At 49.3% G+C, this 20,858-nt stretch overlaps 1 protein-coding gene across 5 annotated transcripts in view; it reads left to right on the forward strand.

Moving 5' to 3' along the window:
- The window catches only part of STAT3 (signal transducer and activator of transcription 3), a 609,635-nt gene that overhangs the window by 193,593 nt on the left and 395,184 nt on the right, over window positions 1-20,858 (forward strand). For 4 of the 5 annotated variants that reach the window (XM_069634450.1, XM_069634449.1, XM_069634453.1 and 1 more), the window contains exon 5: window positions 3,061-3,156. In XM_069634450.1, the coding sequence (XP_069490551.1) occupies window positions 3,061-3,156 (96 nt within the window). The remainder of the gene's footprint in view (window positions 1-3,060; window positions 3,157-20,858) is intronic. The other variant, XM_069634451.1, reaches the window with a different exon arrangement.

The following is a 20,858-nucleotide window of genomic DNA, read 5'->3' on the forward strand; positions in this document are numbered from 1 at the left end:
CCAATCATGATAAATGGATAAGGGCCAAACCCCTGCCGACCTCCCACTCAATCTGTCAGGCCCGAATCAGTGCATAAGAATGAGGAAGAAGCTGCACAATGTCGGGATCTGATGAATCTGAGAACCATGTTTCGGTCACTCCTGAGATATCAGGTTGATGATCCAGTAATAAATAAATCTCCCAGCAGAGTGAGCATTGATCAGAAGACCAGTCAACGGGGTAGATACCTCCCCACCTTCCCCCGTGTCATGGTGCTTCCACTTTCTCAGTCACAATACCAACTAAAGGTGGCTGCAGTAACATGCCCCTTGGTAAACCTGTCGCTGCAGGTGCCTGCTCCAGAAATTCGCCACAAGAATATCTAAGGTTGCACCCATTATCCATATTGTTAACCACCCACGTAATGCTTAACCTTTATTCTGGCTTTCCTTCCTAGTCCAAGGCCCACGTGGGTCCGGGACGGGCTTGCATTTCGCGTGCCTTCAGCGTGCATCAGGCTGACCCGCCGCATCACCCAATTAGTAAACTGTAATAAAATACTACATTAAGCAGACCGAGGAAGCCTGGAGATTAAATATGCCATTATAAAAATAGACACTCAACTAAAATATTTCATGCGTTGAAGAGCACATACACACTGGATCAGGGAGTTTTGGTAAAGGAGAATATCTAAATTGAAGAGCAGACAACAGCGTGCGTTATCACAGCCCTTCTGGACATCAGTTTCCATAGTATGTGTGGCAGTTCATGCTAGTTTAGCTGACTAACTACCCAGCAACAACTCCATCTAGAGATCATTTGCCCATCCACTGAGTCTGGAAGAAAAGGGGTATAGTCGGTAAAAGAAAAGGATTTTCTTAGTGTTAACCATTTGTATCAGCAGAAAGATGGTGAAGCTCAGACTAAAACCCTCAGGCTCAAGGCTGTGGAAGACTTCTCACTGTGGGCCTTTTGCAGCATTTAAGAGAGTACCATGCACCCATACTTTAGGTCAGGAAATGCCTCCTCTGGGACTATTTACGTTTTGGGAGGGGATTAATTAAAAAATGGTTGAGCCAGTTTGCACTGTGGCAGAGCACTCCTTAGAGCAGGGGGTAAAAATGTCTTGTTACGAGGTACTAAATATGAGATGTGTATCTTGGGGTTTGTGCTACCTGCTTGATTGGGCATATAACCCAAAGTGAATTTTGTTCACCCTAAAATAAGGATCTATTTTTTTTCCTCAACCACTTACTCCATGCTGTCGATTCCTATTCTGGCTGTTACAGGACCTATTCTTTGATAGTATGCACTAGCTCTTCCTAGCAGGCCCAGTCCAGACGCGCAAGCTGTCCTGATGATTATTTAATGTGGGAGGGGGAGGCATATTTTTCACCCATGGTTCCCCCATTCAATTGTTGATATATACTATTGGGCCACACTTTTTTTAATGGCCAGGACTGCGCCCAATTGAACTTGTGTCCTGCAGATAATGCACTGGTGGTGTAGCTCGCTTTATTTTGCCAACACAGCTTTGATTTAGTTTTATTACAATTGCCTGTTGAAGACATAAAACCCATTCCTGAGCATCCACACAGCATATCATCCACAGTGATCAGCTGTTCCCAGTTGTAAGACTGAGAAGATGGTGGGGCAATCACTGAGTATAGAAGTTCCAAGGATCACAACGACCAACCACAGACTCAGGATCCCAGAACCAGCTAAGAGGAACAAAAGAAGGAACACCGAGACAAACGAAGGGAAAGATCGCCATATGCACATGGAGATAAACCGAGAGACGGATACCGAGACTAACAAAACGGACTGAGGGAAAACATGATTTTAAAAATATAGCCACTTATTAAATAAATACAAACATGACTAAAGAAACCAGTGAAAAATACAATTCAAAAGGCCAAAGAACAATAAACTTTGAGAGTTCTTCCAAAACAATCCATTAAAATCTTAATCCTCCGATTGAATTAGTGCATTTACAATAAATAAGAAGCTAACATAATATAGAACTAGCATTATATGTTACGTAGTCTACAAATTGATTTTTTAAAGACTTCGATATTTTTATTTTATGCACTTATGACTTTGGTCCCTGATGTTTCTTCATGTACTTGTGATTTTTGCTACTTATGTGAACCTTGCACAGGATAAAAATAATTCCTGCAATTTAGAGACATTTATTTCTTAAGGCGATTAGTGTGACCAATTAAAACTGCAGAGCCCAACTTCCATTATTTGCTTAAAAGGGTTTCTTACTGAATCACAATAAGACATGTTTCAAATGTAAAATTCTGGATATACTCATGTTCCCAAAATACTCTTTGCTTTTATGCAAATTGCCAGGATTGGGTTCTTTGAAGAGCTACTGTATTGTGTGACCAGGCCGGGGACCACGCCTCTCCAAGGATGAGAGTGTTCCCACAGTGCATTTTTCCCATTTCCAGCAGTGTTCTTAGTCCCTTTCTCGGTTGGCTGTCTCACTAACTCATTCTCAGACCTTGTTTGTTTTCAGTTACTGCTGATTTAACATCCAAACTCCCTTTCCTTCTTCCTTCTCTTTAGTCACCTTTTTTTTGTCTTCCTATGTGTTTTGAAGTGGCTTAATTGTAGTGTTTACCACCATGCAAGGAACCTGCATTACTTAAATTAAAAAGGGTGTGGCGGGGCAGGTGTGGCAAAGAGGCCCCAGATTCTGCTGCAACCAGGATGTATTTTCCTGCTTTATATCATTGTTAATGTGGTAGGTGAGGGATAAAAAAGCTGTGCGATTGGGGCTGCACTTTAACACTGGAAAAGGCCTGTAAGTCAATCGCATTAGCCCATCAATTCCGTTTGTGATCGGAAGCCTTGATCCCATGATATGTGAATATCGAATTCATATAATATTTCAAAGAATTGTGTTTCAAGTAGAGCTAGCCTTAGGGATACACATTCAGATCAGCGGTAAGCAGGACATGATGCATAATGTCTCGTTAAATCTCCGGCATGTCTTCCAATTGGTCTCTGTAGTGCCTTAACGGTTCACAGCAGAAAAAATGATTTGACCAGGTTTTCAATTTTCTTAGCAGAGTGGACAAGCAACTCACCCAACAACAGCCGTGGTGACAGAGAAGCAGCAAATGCTGGAACAGCACCTACAGGACATGAGAAAACGAGTCCAGGTGAGTGAGTTGAAACACTTGTGTAGCACCAATTCAAAAGTAAGTGGGCTCTTTTCACAAAGATTTACTGGAGCAAATCAGGTGCTGCCCTGAGTACCTGAGATGTACTCCTGCCACCGTATTCCTTTTATTTACAATGCCTAAAACGGGATCTGTATGGAGTACCGTTTGAGATGCAAATGCATTTCACAGAAATATATTTGCTCATGAGCATCACAGATATGCTCCAGGCAGCGCCGGATTTGTCCTAGTTTTAGGCTTTTAGAATCGGGTATAGGGTAGCAGGAGCAAATCTTGAGATGCTCCAGGCATCTCGTGATGTGCTACAGTTGCTTTGTTAATTGGGTACATTTTCTGTGGGTAAGTCTTTCTGTTCCAGATATTTGTTTAGTTGTTTGGTCCTTGTGCCTAAAAAATATGAAGAAAAATAGAAAAGTAAAATAATTGAGTAAATGAATGCATACACATTAAATACATTTGTTTTTCTTGCCCAGAAACACGAGATGGGTAGGCATAAAATGCTAGGATAAAAAAGTGTGTGGGCTAGGAGGTATGTGGATTTGCATGCATAGAAGTGTGGCTTCTTGAACGTTCTTAATGTGCAGTCTCTGAGGAGTAGGCGGCTCGTCGCAACTATTTGTTGCTAGAACAGGATTCCATTTTTGGTTTTCTGAAGTCTCATGTTATGGGACCCCTACTCTTTTTGCCCTCTAGTTTTTGGGGTTTCTAATTTATTTTGATGGTCAGAGGAAGTTCAGCAGAAGTACCCCTGCCACTCCATCCCTTTACCTTTCTTAAGGTACATGGTATTGGGACATCCATAAGCTGCCCCGTTCCAGGGGTGCTTCTCAGATGCCTTATTTTGCCCTGGGGGGGGGATTTTATTACCCTACATTGGTTTTGAGGATTAGGCTGGTGGCAACAGCTAACATTTAGTTTTGGCTTCAACAGGGGAGCACGCAGATTTTACCACATAATAGCCCAATTTACCTTCATGGTAGCCATTGCGGTACAATTATTATTATTTTTTTTTATCTACTCTTAGCCATTTTGTTTTAGTGGCTTCCTTTGTTGAGGGAATCCACCAGGCAAAGATGGAAGTCTTCATAGTGATTTTGACTGGTGTAGACTAGTTGCTGGTACTGGGCCAAGTGGTTCACCCCCTTTCTTTTCTAGGCCGGCCAATACACTATGTATGGGGGTGGGCCTGGGTGTGTGGTGGTTTCTGAGGCCAACTTGATTGGCTGTCCACCAATACCTTTGTTTGAAATCACCTAATGGCATTGTGTGGCGGCAGCAGCAAGCTCCAATGAGTGATGGGATAAATTGGGGAAAGCAAAGTTTCTGAGCTCAATCCTGGTGGATATTTGGAAGGTGAGCAGGTCTGCCTACCTTTGCAAGGATTTTCCGCCGTTTCCGATGTTGCTGCATTTTAAGGCCTTCTTCTGGCTATACTGGCAGGATGCAGTGGTCTGGGCAGAATTCCGGTATGGGTTTTTGGCTGCTGGGTGTACGCGTCCTCCCCAGCCCTGTTCTGCTACTGGTCCTCCTTACAAGCTGGAGCCAGGCCTTCCACCATCCTGGTACATTTTAATGGGCTGCTTTAAAGCATTTTACTTAGACAAACCAATGGGTGTTCCAGTTAGGTATAGTTTAGGTGTGACTCAAAACTCATTCAGCATACGGGCATGCAAGAAGACTAAGGGGGTAATTCATAGATTTCAGCGCAGAGGCAACGCCCGCGGGCAGCGCAGAGAGGGAGCGTGCACCAGCCGTGTGCGCTAAACAGCATTCTGGCGCACCGCGTATTCATGGAATTTACAAGCCATTTTGAGCGCTGGCGCAGAGAACATCCCGCAGCACCAGTTACGCCCCTAAGAACGCCCCTTGCGCAAGGAAAAGGCATTGAAATCCCCAATGCAGTGCAAAGGGCCGTGCTAACCCTGCACCAGCTTACAAGGCCGGTACACTGTAATCGTGTGAAAATACTACACGTACCCCGCTCACGGTAGCCAAAAGCATGAAAATGTACTGGCGCACCCCTCAGAATACGCGTACCCCGCTTGCGCCAGGTAAATTGCCTAGAAAAAGCACCCCCCTGTGGCGTGGGCTGCCTGTGGGGCATGCCCAGGGTGGATGGTCTGCCTGTGGGGCATGGGGAGGGTGAGTGGCTGCCTGTGGGGCATGCCCAGGGTGGATGGGGTGCCTGCGTGCATTTCGGGGGTGCGCGGGAAGTTTCGCACGCGATAGGCCTTGTGCGAGCGGTGTACGTGTATTTGGGGGGTGCGTGGGAAGTTTCAGACGCGATTTGGCATCGTGGGCCCTCCGAGGTGTGCGGTTGCCCTCCTCCCTGTGCCCTGCAGGCAGCCCACACCACAGGGGATTACCCTACAACCCTCACCATGCCCTGCAGGCAGCCCACATGCCATATGCACTTGTGAGCACACTTGTGAGCCCTGACTCATGTCCCCCTGCACCGCCACCCACCCACCCAGCAGTGACTGGTGCCTGCCAGCAGGCCCTGACTCATGTCCCCCCACCCACTCACCAGTGACGGGCACCTGCCAGCAGGCCCCGACTCATGTCCCCACCCCAACACGTCATCATGATCCACACTCATGTACCTTATTGCCACACAAATCCTACCCCATGCCACCCCAGTCCAAACACACACACAGACACACACAATGGGTGCAAGTGAATGAGAAAACCCACATTGTGAAATGCATGAAACCAATGACAGAATACCACACACATGAAGCATGAAACCAAAATGTATTAAATACAAAAGCAAGGGAATGAAACAATATCACACAATAATAGAAATAATAAACAAAAGGCTGCATGTCCAATATAAATGAAATAAAATATATGCATGCTGCATCAAAATAAATCCAAATGAAAAAATAAATCCATAGCTCCATGGAAATAAATTAAAAAAATTAAGTCCAATCCAGTCTTCAACTATATACAATTTCCAAATCCAGGGTCCATGAGCCCAACAATCCAAATGAAACCTACCAAAAACCCTACCTAATAAACAACTATATACAAAAAGGTGGGGCATAGTCCATGCGCCCCAAATGAAATGAAAATACAAAGGAAACCTAACACTAATTAACTATATACAATGGAGGCGGGCAAGTCCTACTGCTCACTTGTTGATTTCCCGGGCCAGGGCATCATCGAATTCCTGTTCTAATTTCTGGAGGCAGGCCTGTTCCCTGGCCCCGAGGTCTCACAGGGATAATGCCATGTCCAGATCCAACTCCCTGCGAATTTCCTCGAGGCACTCAGCCCGCCTCAGCGCCCTGCGCATGGAGTTCTCCGCCCTGAACATAGTGAGCCGCGCCTCTTCCGCCCGCCGCCGCTCCGCATCTATTTGCTGGCCCAAACGCTGCCACACGGAAGACCCTCCCAATCCAGGGTGGTCCTGCCCTCCGGCTGATGCCTGCCCCTCTGATGTTGATGGTTCCGAGCCATCATCGCTCCCACCTTGAGTCTGCTGCTGCCATGCACGTGCCCTGCCTGTTGATGCCTGCACGTCCTTCTCCTGCTGGGTCCAGTTGTTGTGGTGGCCACCCCTGCTGGACCTCCGACTCCCGACTGTGGCAGGGATGTGTCCTCTACCAGCCTGGCCGCCGGGTCAGAGGCAGCTCCACAGGGTACCCAGGTGATACTTGGGCCGGAAGATGGCAAGGAGGATGACTGGCGCATAGGGGGTTCAGTTGAGGAGGGGGTCGGTACAAGGTCCAGCAGACGGAGGAACCCAGCACTGGTGACCCGTCCTAGTAGGTCGACGCGGTCAATGAGGCATCCCAAATAACGTGCAGAGTCCTCACGAAAACTCTGCACGTCATCCCGGATGACCCGTTGACGCAACGCCAGGACAGGCTCAACACGGTCCCGGATTGCCACGTCCGCAGGGAGAGGAAGGCCAGTTGTTCGCGCATCCCCTCCTTGCGAACGGGTCTGGACGAAGGCATCCCTGCTGGTGCGGGATGATGCAGTCACAGGATCAGGGACAGGATTACACACAGGCACCTCCGTGGTGGCCTGTGCTGCCTCCTGTCCCTGCCCCTGGACTGCACCACTTGCACCAGTGGAATCCCCCCCTTCAGACCCCGTGTGTGGTCCTTTAACGGCCTCCTCCTCAACCAAACCCTCCACCAACCTGGATGACTCGGTGCCATCTTCCTCCACAGGCCCCTGTGGGGTCTCAGCTGCCCCTTCTGCTGCCAAGGAGTCCACCTCCGACCTCCGCCTCTTGGACCTACCCTCGGCAGCTGCGGCCGCGGACGCAGCACCAGACCCCTCACTCCCGGACGAGGTGACAACATGGGAGGGTGGCTGGGCCTTGCGTCTCCGGCTGGCGGTGGGATCCCTGCCGCTGTGCCCCACAGCACCGTCTACGCCCTCTTCATCAGTTGACACTGCAGACAGGGAGAGACAGAACATAGGCATCAGGGCACTGTACAATGGTCTGATACACACATGACAGTTGCGCATAAGTGGCAGTCTCAAACTTCACACATGGCATCACACTCCCCAACATGCATCATTTGAACCCACACACATGCGCAAATCAACAGGAATGTTGCAGCAGGCAGCACCATCCATACACATGCAAAAGCATGAGCATCCGAAGGTTAGCCTGACGTCACATGCAACACGGGGAGTGCCGAACACATTCACACACGTCACCAGACATGCATGCATCTGTACATCTCCACACCTGTTGCAATGAACTCATCGGCATCCATATCACATCTGCCAATCAACCTTCTACATGTTGCTGTCACATGCATCCATGGTGTATCACAGTGGCACACATGTCAAATACACGCACATGTACATTGTGCACATACATGAAGATGGAACCAGCATCCATGTCACATCACAACCATGCCACAGTACATCCACATAATTCAAAACATGTGTGTACCGACACATGCATTTGGGCACCATGCATTTGAACACATACACCATTGATGTGCCTCACACATGACTTGACTCACATGCGGCAATGTCCTTCCAGATCCCCTTCCGTCCTTCATTGTCGGCGCGTGAACTTCCAAAGAGGGCATCATAATGCCCCAGACCTTGCTCCACCAGGATGCCAACTTCATTGGCAGTGAAGCTGGCAGCCCTCTGCCTCTCTGGCTGGGGGTTGCCAGTGGTGTCCGATGGTGTTTGCCCCGACATGGCAACCCCCGAGGCAGGTGTGGGTGGGCAACTGGGTCCTGGGGCTGGGCTGTGGAGCGATGGAATACCAGTCGGGAGTCTTCTGTTCCAGCAGGAGTGGTCACAGCAATTGGACCCCTGCAGATGCCTGACGTGCAGGCACCAAATAGCAGGGCACGTGGCCAGCAGGCAGGCAGGCAGCAGCAGCAGATAGCAGATGGCAGGTGGGAGCGTGTTCGGGGCTCTGGGGGGGCAGGAAAATGGCCTTCTGGGCAGGAGCGTGGTCTTCCGTGTGTTGTTGTGTGGCCGGCTTGATACGGAGTGATTTGGCATGTGAAAAAACTGCACGTCAGCGTGTAATTTGAGGAAAGGCCCTAAGCGCATCTGTGACGTAACGCGCACAGGCGTTTCCCTCAACACGAGTGCATGTTGATTGTTCACGTGCACAAACTACACGTCCGGGTGTCACTGCGTGTAATTGGAGGAAAGGCCCTTAGCGCGTACGTGCATAAGTGACGTTGCACGTGTGGGCTGGCTTAAAAGGTGCACGTAGGACGCCATTTTCTTGTACGCACTTTTTGTGGAGAGCGAGCGGGTGATTCTTGTACTTGTCGGTTCACACGCGATTACGTCGCAACAGTTCCAGTTCGTACTCCTTGTATATTCAGACATCGTTCAATTCTTCTTTTGGCGGGGGTGTTGCCAAAACGCACATGCGCGTCTTTTTCACATTCTTTTTCCAGGCAGACGGTGAGTTGCGCATGTATTTTTCAACTGTGGTTGCCCCCGTGTGTTGCATACCCATTCAGAGGTCATTGTAGCCAGCGTGTACCACGCGTACGCTTATTTTTGTGTGCCTGGGTGCCACAGCGTAGTGCGGGTTCTTTATTCCACGCACGTGGGCTACCAGGGGTCGCGTGAATGTTAAATTTTGTTTTCGGGGTGCCTGAGCGTTGCGCGACCTGTCATCTTCCCCCAGGGGTCACAGACAGCCTTGCTAGAGCACTAGGGTACGTATTCCATCTAGTACCCTACCCCTTTCAGCCCAATTGCCCAGGACAATTGTTTACTGCACCTCCCATTTGCACAACATCAGTGCCATGGTTGGGAGGCGACCAAGCAGTAAGGGAGGCAAAGGTGGCCGACCTCAAAGAGGTGGGTGCGGTAGGGGACATGGCCAGGATGTCCAGGGTGGCCCAAGAGGCCAGTGTCTGGAGGTCCAATCAGGGACACCTATGCCCCCTCCCCGCCCCAATGGGTCGGGGAGATGTAGCTGACACCATCCCAGCTCAGGCCTTGTTAACCCGGCCCATATTGTCAACCGAACCGGCACAGGATGACTCCCAGGCTGACTTCCGTGTCACCAAGTCAGTCACGTGTGGCGGTGAAAGTTGCTGTCACCAGGCCACGTGGATCTGGGGCAGCAATGTCATCTGCTGCCCCAAGTAGCCAGGGTGCAGAGGCTGCAGGGGCAGCTGCAGCTCAATCCACCCCAGCTCCAATTCCAGTGTTGGTCCAAGTCCATCACAACGAGGTTGGTCCTGCCAACATCACCGAGCAGCCAATGCCTGCAGTGAGACCTTTGGTCATCATGCCTTTGGCTACTTCCAGTGCCCAGTCCATCTGCGCTTCAGCCCCTACCAACTAGAGCGGCGTAAGCCATTCAGGGTCCGCACCACCTTCCAAGAGGAAGAAGGGTGCTCTTGCGGTACAGGCTGGGAACCCAGACACGGCTACCCACTCCGGCACATCAAGGAAGCGTAGTTTCAATCATGCAGAACTAGACGCACTTGTGGGCTACGTGTTGGCCCATGGCCGCGAAATGCTGGTGACTGCCGGGTGCAAGACTGCTCAACGTAGGGCCCACTGCCAGTGCATCGCGGACCACATTAGTTCCCTTGGATTTGTGAGGCGCACAGCTGATGATTGCTCTAAGCGGTGGAATGACCTCAAACGCAGAGCAAAGAACAACCCGGCTTCCAATTATGCCTCTACTCTGGGGTCTGGCAGTGGGTCTCCACCAGAGGAGGATTAACTAACAGAACATGAGGCAATCGCTGGAGAGTTCACCGCAGAGGATCAGATCCAAGGCGTGGGAGACCTACCAGATCTTGAGGCAATGTCCGGTGAGTGGCCATGCATGTGTGTGCAAACCATGTGTATGTTGCTTGGGTGATGTGTTGTGAGGTTTATAGTGAATAAGTCAAATTCAAAAAAGTCGAATGTAAAAATGTCGGAAAAATAAAAATAAAATTCGAATGTTTTTTTTAATATTTTTTTTTAATGGGGGTTCTCCCCCAACCCCCCCCCCGTTTATTTTTACTAGCTAAAGCCAAAAAAAACATACAAATAAAAAAAACACATTAAAATTTATTTTTCGACATTTATTTTTTCAACATTTTTGGATTCGACTTTTTGCATTCGACATTATGACTGGCTACCGTGTTGTGATTGAGTGCCAGGTGAGGCTGTGTAGTCATACTGCTATGGGTCCCCCATGTGGTGCCTCCAAACCATACCCCAGCCTTGGGTTAGGGTTTTCAAGTATCCCTTCTGACCGCAGTAGACAATTTGCACCACATTACTGCACTTGCCTTTCAACTGTCATCTTGCCACAACATTGTTCATACTGTTTTCCTGTTCATTCTGCCTGATTGATGAAATCCTTAGCATTTTTACCACACATTTTTGTGCCGTACTGCCCCAAATGTAACATACTTCAGTCATAGATTACACCCCACAATGGCCCACATTTGTTACCTTATTATGGGAATGATTTCACCAATCAGGCTGAGTAATGTGCACCTACACATGGCCTGCACAAATCATTTCGGGGCCCTGTTTGAATGTTCAACATGACAATTGGCTTCTGTCATGTCGAAGTGACCAACCATTGATTTATCCATGTGCCTGCCATCACTGCATCAGTGAACACTGGCTTTGTTGCAGTGTGTGGCACATGCGTGTTTTGTCACACTATTTTGCATGTTCAATTTCATGACATCCGTCTCACATGGATGGGTGACAGTACTGATTTGCTACCATCTGGGTGTCCTTGTCAAATCGGCCATGGCAATGCTATGTGCCCTCTGTGTGCTGGCATGTGTCATGTATGTGGATTGTCCATGCCACTCACAGGCTAATGTGTGATGCCAATGCTATCAAGCATGCAGCACATGTGTTGCTTTTCCATCTTGGAGTCCTCAGTGTCTGCTTTTTGCCTCCCCTTCCAACTCATTGACAGTGCATGAATGCCAGCTATTGTCATGTGTGACGTGTCATTAATGTACTGGATGTCTGCCTTGTCATGCATATGTGTGTGGGCTATGGTGCTCATGCCTGTTTTGATTACTTTTCTTTTATGTTTTTACAGGTGATGAGGCACTTGATGCTTTTGAGGAGGAGATGGCGCAGAGCCAGGAGTACTCACAGCCACAACCGGGCACCAGTGGAGGACGTGGGGTGGTGGTGGGTGAAAACCCATCACTCCTACAGACCATACTGTCCACGGGTGTCTCTGGGTACACCTCGGGAGACCTCTATGAATTGGGTGCTGAATCGGACATTGAGACATATGTCCCGTCGCAGGTGAGTGATTCTGGCAGGGATGCTGTTCTCTCCAATCCACCTGCACTGGGGTTAGAGCCCTCTATGGGGCAGTCAGTGTTGGAAAGTCCGCCTGTGGTGGTTGCGGATGCAGGGTCACACTCCACAATATTTGCTCCTGTTCCTGGGCCAGCAGATCAAAGGAGGAATGCAGTCCTGCTGCCTCAGGCAGTGCCAGCACAGCAAGGTGCACATCACCTTGCCCCAAACAGGTGTGGTGCCCGCCAACGCGGTGGCCGTGCGCCACCAGGCAATGCTGTGTGGGAGAACTCCATGTACACTATAGCAGCACAACAGGAGGCATCGTGTGAGATGATGGCATAGGCTGTGGATAGGGTAGCCACTTCCATTCTCCCCCATGAAAGGCAGGTGGAGCTCCAGCAGCAGGCAATAGAGTTTATTTGCCACTCACACAGGGATGACATGTTGGCGTCCCACAGGGACCGACGGGCTGGACTGGAGACTCTGCGCACAGCCATATCTGCAGAGTCGCAGGCCCACAGGGATGCTCTGAGGTTAGAACACAGGTCCCTCAGAGATACTCTGTGTGAACTTGAGGTGTCCCGGAGTACAAGGTCAGAACAGCAGCTGGAGCAGCTGACATGCACACATCCAGCTGAGCTCCAGGCAACCTGTCGGGAGATCCGGGCATCACGCGAGGCCATGCAGGCAGAAATGCGTGCTACCCGTGAGGTGCTGCATGGGGATCTCCTTACCATCATCCTGCAGAACCAAACCTTTCACACCCGCATGCTTTCTGCCATGGAGGAGCATGCCAGGGCTTTGCGTGGTCTGCCTCCCATATCACACCCACCTTCTGATGTAGCACCAGAGGGTGATGACAGCAATGGCAGTTCTCCCACTGTAGCGTAGCCGTGCAGGCCATGAGCCCATGGAGGTTTTTTTTTTTTCTCAACATCCACGCATGTGGGTGTTGGGGTGCACCCTGTACCTCATCCCTCCTGGGTGGCCTCCCCCCCCTCACCCCCCTGGTCCTCACATGGCCATTTTTATTTATTTATTTATTCACATTTCATTCCGATTTGCTAAATGGAAATAGCATTCAATTCATTTGTTATTCTTTATTTTGTGTGTTCTATTTTTTATTTTCATTTTATTTTCAATCTTGATTTCTTATTTTCATTTTCATACATTTATTTTTATTTGGTTATGCTTCTGATTTTTACTTTATTATTTTCATTTATTTGTTTTACTTTATATTTACTTTTGCTTTTTCTGTATTTCATTTGCATTTACATTTATTTTCATAACCATTTCCTTTAAGATTATGAATTAATCTTAGTGTGTTGCTTTGTGTGGCTCCCGAAGGCATCCACTGGGCACATGTAGGCTTGTCCTGTCTTTGGGTTAGAAACGTGGGTTCCTGACGCACACCCCTCCTGCTTCCCCTTTCCATGGGCTCGCAAAGGGTGTGATCAAGAGACAGTAACTTACACAGAGACATTGGGCTCCCATAAGTTGTGTGTGCAGTCTGTAGCCCAAACGGTGTATACATCCCTATTAGGGATTGTTGTTCATTTCTCCACTGCATGGTGGATTTATATATGGTTTTACATCCAGGACTTTTTCCTTATATGCATGTAGCTTGTTCATGTCTTTACAAGCCCATCTCCTTTGCAGATGCAGTTCATGTTGTATGCAGTACACTGCTACATTTGCCTACGAGCAACACCGTGCACTTGGAAGGGGTCGATCTGCTGCCTTAGTCAGGTTGTGACACTTGCACTACTTTCATTTTTTACAGACATATGTTCCCACTGTTGGATCCTGTACTGATGTTTTGTCATGCTGATAAGTATTTGTTCATGTGTGTTGTTTTTTATTTATTACTGAGAGGAAATTGCCTCTGGCCTGTTTCCATTTGGGACAGTGCACTTTGTGACACTTGTGTCATGCATTCATTTGGTTGCTTTCACATTGCCTGCCATGCCATGGTGTGTTGGGTAGCTGAGATGGGGAGGGGTTGGGTGACATGCCACTATTTGGATGTGATATTTTGCAAGGGGGTAGTCCTTCATGCTGCATGAATGTATGCCTTTTACTGACACAGCATTGGGTGTCTTTGTAGCTAGGGATGCACACAATGTAGCACTTCCAGGTGAACAATCTCAGGGTGGTATGGTTGTGACAGTTGACTGTCCCTTTTGTCATCATCATTGTCAGCTGGTATGTGCCAGGCCTGTGTGCACTCCGCAGGGGTGGGATTTTAGGTGAGGTAATTTGCCACAAGCTGGGTACGGGCTGCCTCACCACGTGCCCTTTCACCTCCCATGCGCAGCGGCCGTGCATGTGGTTGGGGATGTGGGACACCACCATGTCCACCGCCACGCTCCGCCGGGTTGCAACGTTGTGCAGGACACATGCTGCCACTATGATCCTGCACACTACTGGGGGCGCATATAGCAGCTGCCCACCAGAGCGGTCAAGGGAGCGAAAGCGTGACTTGAGCACTCCGAATGTGCACTCCACTATGCCCCGGGTTGCAATATGGGCTGTGTTGTATCTTACCTCGGGTGGTGTGGTTCCGAATTGGCATCATCATGTAGGTGCTCAGAGGGTAGGCACTGTCCCCTGGGGAGAGGATAATGGTTGTCATTAGTGGGGTTTTCACATTTCTCAGTGTCGGACATGCATGCATGTGCAGAGGCATTTATACTCACCATTTAGCCATGTGTCGCCATGCCACCCAGCTTCCAGGTCCCGGTTTAGGGGTGACATTCTGAATATGAAACCATCATGGCTGGACCCTGGATAGTTGGCATATACTGAGGTGATGATTCCCTTGGCATCACATACAACCTGCACGTTGATGGAATGCCAGTGCTTGCCGTTTAGATACATGTGCTCAGTGGTCCTGGGAGGGGACGTAGAGCCACATGGGTGCAATCAATGGCACCTAGCACTTGGGGAAGTGTGCCACCCTGTAAAAGTCCTGGACGACAGCCTGCCTTTCTGCAGGTGTTCTGGGCATGTATATCTGCCTGTGGACTGAGGGGCGTGCAGTCATGATGGCCAAACCTGGTGTAGGCAGCGTGACTGCGTGGCCTGTGAGACACCCTCAACTATGGCACTTGTCCGCTGAAATGACCCAGTAGCCAAGAAGTGCAGTACAGAACACAGGGTGGGTGATGTGAGGCCATCCTCCCACTCCCTGACCAGTTGGGATTATTAGTGGTGGAAACCTGTACCTCCCATACACCTGGTCATCGGGCATCCCAAAAAGGCTGGTCCTGGGTAAAAAAATGCAGGGCCTGGCTATCCTCCTCCTCATGCGGTCTCCCACGACCACTGCTGCGAGGAACGGTATATTCAGCGTAGCGTATGAGCTTGTTTGTTGTTTTTGCGCACTTTTATGCTGCGCGGGGCCACTTGTGCCCGCTTCCTGCTGGTGTACGTGTTTCCGGATTCGCACGTCTTTTTTGGCGCATGGCTTTCCCCTGTTCGATTCCATGAATACGTGTTAGCGCAAGTGCGGGCGTTGCGAGCATTTACCTCCTGTACTCCCCCCCCCCCCCCCGCAACGCCCACATTTTCAACGCGTTGTTCCCCATTGCGCGTGTTACGCCCCGTGTTACACCCACTTTTCTTGTGTGCGCTACACGATGTGCGCTTTCCTTGTGTGCGTCGCGCATGCTGTTTAGTGACGTGTGTGCCCGCGTGTGCCACCCACGGATTTGGTGCACATCCCAGGTTTTTTACAAGCGCAGAGCATTCCATGAATCGATGAACAGCTGCGTGCCCTAACTAAGGTAGGTACAAATCAATTTATAGACACTTAGTTTGTCAAATAACCAACATTCAACCAATATTATACTTATTGGAACTGAAGTGCAGATATGGTATAAAGTAAGTCCAACACCATCCTCTATTGCAATAACATAAATTTAACATATGGTTCAAACTCAGCGTGAACAGCAGACAGGCGTTTCGGTGGAATATTCAGTTAACCACCTTCTTCAGGACGAAATGTCTCTTAGCCCCTATAACAATAAAGTAACATATACAGATTGGTTGCTAAGTGAAGAAATGAACCTTCATTCGAGTGGATTGTGTCCTCCAACGTATTCCTCATCCTAGATGTATTCCATCCAGCTTTGCTGCTCTTCGGAAATTTCTTCGGCAGAGGGCGCCGTGCGTCGATGTCGTCGAGTCGATAGTCCCTCGAGGGCCTCCGTCGAGGGTGACGTCATCGGGTGTATAAGTAGCATGCGTGGCGCCCGTTGGCCTCAGTTCCGTTTTTCCGCAATACGTTGCTTCGGACATTCGGCGCGCCTCAAGTTCTGTCAGGAAATATAATATTACGAGAAGAAATTATGTCCTTGTCATCGACGCCGACCACGACCCTGAGATCGGGTTGTAAGAAATGCAAGTCGTGCGGCTCAAAAATGTCGATCACGGACCCGCACCGCGAGTGTTTGTGGTGTCTCGGGGAAGGCCACGACATGGAGGCCTGTTCGAAGTGTCAGGCGATGACGCGAAAGGCCTTGCGAGAAAGGAGAGGAAAGCTACAGGTAGGTCAGAAGGATCGGAAAGCCTCTAGCGTTGATTCGAGACCCCATGGGGAAAAATCTCCTCGATGCGAAAGGCATAGATCCAGATCTCGAAGCGATTCTCATCGCTCGTCGTCTTCGTCGAAAAAGTCGAAGAAACGACGCCATAGATCTCCCTCCACCTCGTCGTCAGACGAGTCTCCGAAAATGAAATGCCCCACAAAACATTAGTCTTCCGAAGAGTGGGAAGCATTTAGGGTCAAAATGATGGAGGTGTTTGAGAAAGCAAAGCCTCGGTCCGCGCCTTCTTTGGAAACCGGCCGGGAGCATCATAGCTCCGACACTCGCGCGCCCTCGAGCCCGGGTGATCGTAAAAGGAAGGATAGAGAACCTTCCAGGACGCCGAGCGATAAACGCTCGAGTCAAGTCGACCGCTCGAGGTCACCGACGCCGTCCGAGACCTTCCACACCTCGAAGGGGAAACTGTCGAAGGCAGCCTCAACGCCCTCGAAGCAGACCCTGTCGACGACCACGACGTCGTCAACGCCTTTATCGACGTCGACGCCGAAACCTTCGGCGCCAAAGGCTCCAACCAAGCCAGGGCAGCTAGAAAAGGAGAAGGAGAAAACTGCAAGACATGTATCTTCTTCAAAATCTAGTATTACACCTCCTCCTCCTCTTCTACCAGAGAAGGTTTTCAAGCCTCTCGATAGGAAGGAGTTTTTCAAATCCTTGACCTCAATTTTTGAGGATCAGGAGAGATCCGAAGAGTAAGATGTACCTTTTGGGTTGGATTATGGCACCCAAAATGTCCCAGAATGCTTAATATCGGAAGAAAGCAGGATGAAGGATTTGGTGGAGTCCTTACATAATGCAAGTCGCATTGATACCTCTCCTGAGAATGATTTTGGTAGACCAGATCCAGGAGAGCATGCCAGTCCATCTTATCGTCAATGACAAAGGTGGTAGACTACTTGGGATGGGCTAAACCAACAGCCCAATTCGTCCAGGACGATTTGACAGACATATTGGACCATGTCCCACTGAAGACCCAGTTTTACCTTTTCATGTAGCCTTACAAAACAGGGTGGCCAAGAATTGGTAAACTCCGGATTCTATTCCTCCGATGAATAAATCCCTAGCATCAAAATACCGCCCCGCCATTAGCGACCCCGGCTATCTGTCAAAACATCCAACTCCTGAGAGTTTGGTCATACAGGCAGCCACAGCTTCCAACAAACTTGCGTACCCGTCTATCCCTCCAGACAGGGACGATAAGCGTGTGGATGGTTGGGCACGGAAGGTATTTTCAGCCGGGAGCATGGCATTAAAATCTGCCAACTGTACATGTGCCTTGGCAAAATTTTCGTACACTCTGTGGGAGTGCATAGCAATGGCGGCGGAGCACATACCAGAAGGGGAAGAAAGGGAAGGTTTCCTAGCCATCGTTAGAGATGGAAAAGAGGCCATGCAGGAATCCCTTCAATCTGGATTGGACACTGCAGATAGTGTAAGCAGGTCCATGGGCACTAGCACGGTAATGCGCAGGTTTGCGTGGTTATGAAAGTCGGGTTTTGCACCGGACGTACAGAACCGCCTCCTGAACATGCCTTTTGACGGGTCTCACCTTTTTGCCAACAAGGCTGACGAGAGCCTTGAGAGGTTGCAGACCTCAAAAACAGCGGCAAAATCTTTAAGAGCTGCTATTAGGCAACCTCAGCCTTTTCGTGCGCAAGGACAATCCTGGAGGGGACGATCCTATCGTTATTATACCTCATACGGGAAGACGAGAGGAATGGCCAGTCAAAGGGGCCAAAGAAAAGCCACTCGTGGTGGACGAGGAAAACGTGCTAAACCAGCTCCAGCTGCAGCCTCTTTGCCATCAGCGGCTGCAACATCCGCCACAAAACCACTTTGAGGACTAGCACCACAAAACACCTGTAGGTTGCAGACTGTCGCAGCATCTGCAAGAATGGCGAGCCATTACTTCAGATGTTTGGGCTCTAGAAATAATAGCCCAAGGCTATTGCCTTCCTTTTCTAAAGCAACCTCAAAGCAATCCACCAGGGAGACACCCGTTGAAGTTTTCAGATCCGCTCCTACAGCAGGAAGTTCTAACCCTGCTGGAGAAAGGTGCCATAGAACCAGTACCTGCAGCGGAGAGGAACAAGGGTTGGTACTCCCCGTATTTTTTGATCCCCAAAAAGGACGGAGGACTGAGACCCATCTTGGACTTAAGAAGCTTGAACAAGTTCCTCAGGAAGGACAAGTTCAAGATGGTTACTCTTTCTCAGATCCTTCAGGCCCTTCAACTCCAGGACTGGTTGGTCTCATTGGACCTCCAGGATGCTTATTTTCATGTGCCGATTCCTCTCGAGCACAGAAAATACCTGAGGTTCGTTGTTGGCGACTCACACTATCAGTTTCGAGTCCTGCCATTCGGGTTGACCTCCGCCCGAGGGTCTTCACCAAGTTAATGGTAGTGGTGGCAGCGCACCTCAGGAGAGGGGGATTCATGTTTACCCCTACCTGGACGACTGGCTGATCAGAGCGCGCTCTGCCGAGCAAGCTTTGGATCATCTGAAAGTCACCTGCCACTTACTCCACAAACTGGGCTTCTCGCTCAATTTAAAGAAGTCTCAAATGACACCTTCCCAACAGCTTCAATACATAGGAGCTGTATTAGACACATCCTTGGGAAAGAGCTCGCCTCCCAAGACGAGGGCTCAAGACATTCTTCAGATGGTTTCAAAATTCCAAAATGCCCAAAATATCCAGGCTTACGACTTTCTACGGTTGCTCGGCCTCATGGCATCCTGCATTGTTCTGATGCCAGAGGCACGCTTGAGGATGAGATCCCTTCAATGGGCCCTAAAGACTCAGTGGTCCCAGTTCTCGGGTCAAATGACGGATCTTCTTCAGATTCCGAACAAGGTCAGAAAAGACCTTCTATGGTGGACCTGTGCAGAGAACCTCTTAAAGGGAGAGGAGAACCCTTTTGGCAACCATGGCCGGAGATCACAGTAGTGACGGACGCCTCACTCCTGGGGTGGGGAGCACATGCCAACGATTTGACAATAAACGGTCGCTGGTCTCCATCGGAGTCCAAACTATAGATCAACCTTTTGGAGCTAAGGGCAATCAGACTAGCGCTGAAGGCCTTCCTGCCATCTGTCAGGGGAAAGAATGTCCTGATAATGACGGACAACACAGTGGCCATGCACTACCTAAACAAAAGAGGAGGTGTGGGGTCACTACCCCTGTGCAGAGAGGCAATGCAGCTCTGGTATTGGGCGATTCAAGAGGGAATCTCTTTAACGGCAATTCATCTAGCCGGGGAAGAGAATATGACGGCAGATGCTCTGAGCAGGCAGAGCACGGTGTCCCACGAATGGGAATTGGCTCAGGACGTCATTCAAGAGATCTTTGCCCTTTGGGGAACCCCTCAGATAGACCTATTCGCAACCAGTACCAACCGAAAATGCGAAAGGTATTGCTCAAGGGAATTTCCCCCGAGAGGAGCCCTGGGGGACGCGTGCATGGTGGATTTGGATTTCCCACTATTGTACGCGTTCCCTCCGATTCCCGTCATTCCTCAAGTCATCAGGAGGCTGAGACGCTTCGGGAACCGCATCATCCTAATTGCTCCGGATTGGGCCAGGAGAAAGTGGTATCCGGACCTTCTAGATATGTCCATCTGTCCTCCAGTACATCTTCCTCAGAGAGAGAACCTTCTCTCTCAAATGGAAGGTCAGGTTCTCAACCCAGAGGTCAGAACACACAACCTTCATGCTTGGTATCTGAAAGGCTGAGATACAGGGATTGGAACCTTCCAGATGATGTTATGGAGGTGTTGCTTTCGGCAAGAAGGCCAGCAACAAAGTCTCTGTACCGTTGCCGTTGGAAAAAGTTTTGCAACTGGTGCAGGGAAAAGAATGTCGATCCTTTTCTCTGTTCTATTCCGGAAGTACTATCTTTCCTTCTGACCCTAGCACATAGAGGTCTGAATATCGGAACAATAAAAGGTTACCTTGCGGCGCTTTCCATCTTCAAGCGCTCATCGGAAGAATGCTCCTACTTCAAAATTCCTTTGATGACACAATTCATAAAAGGTCTCACTAATGTGTTTCCTCCTCACCCATTTCAAGTACCGATTTGGGATCTAAATTTGGTATTAAAATTCTTAATGTGTGCCCCTTTTGAGCCTATGTACACGTGTCCATTAAGATTATTAACATGGAAAAAAGCATTTTTAGTTGCTCTAACATCAGCAAGAAGAATGAGCGAATTGCAGGCACTATCTTCTGGGCCAGCCTATACTGTGTTCCATAAGGACAGGGTTGTGTTGAGGGTTAAACCATCATTTTTACCGAAGGTAATAGCTGATTTTCATTTAAATCA

This window comes from Ambystoma mexicanum, chromosome 13 (genome assembly GCF_040938575.1).
Source record: "Ambystoma mexicanum isolate Mex_15411 chromosome 13, UKY_AmexF1_1, whole genome shotgun sequence".
Lineage (NCBI taxonomy): Eukaryota > Metazoa > Chordata > Amphibia > Caudata > Ambystomatidae > Ambystoma > Ambystoma mexicanum.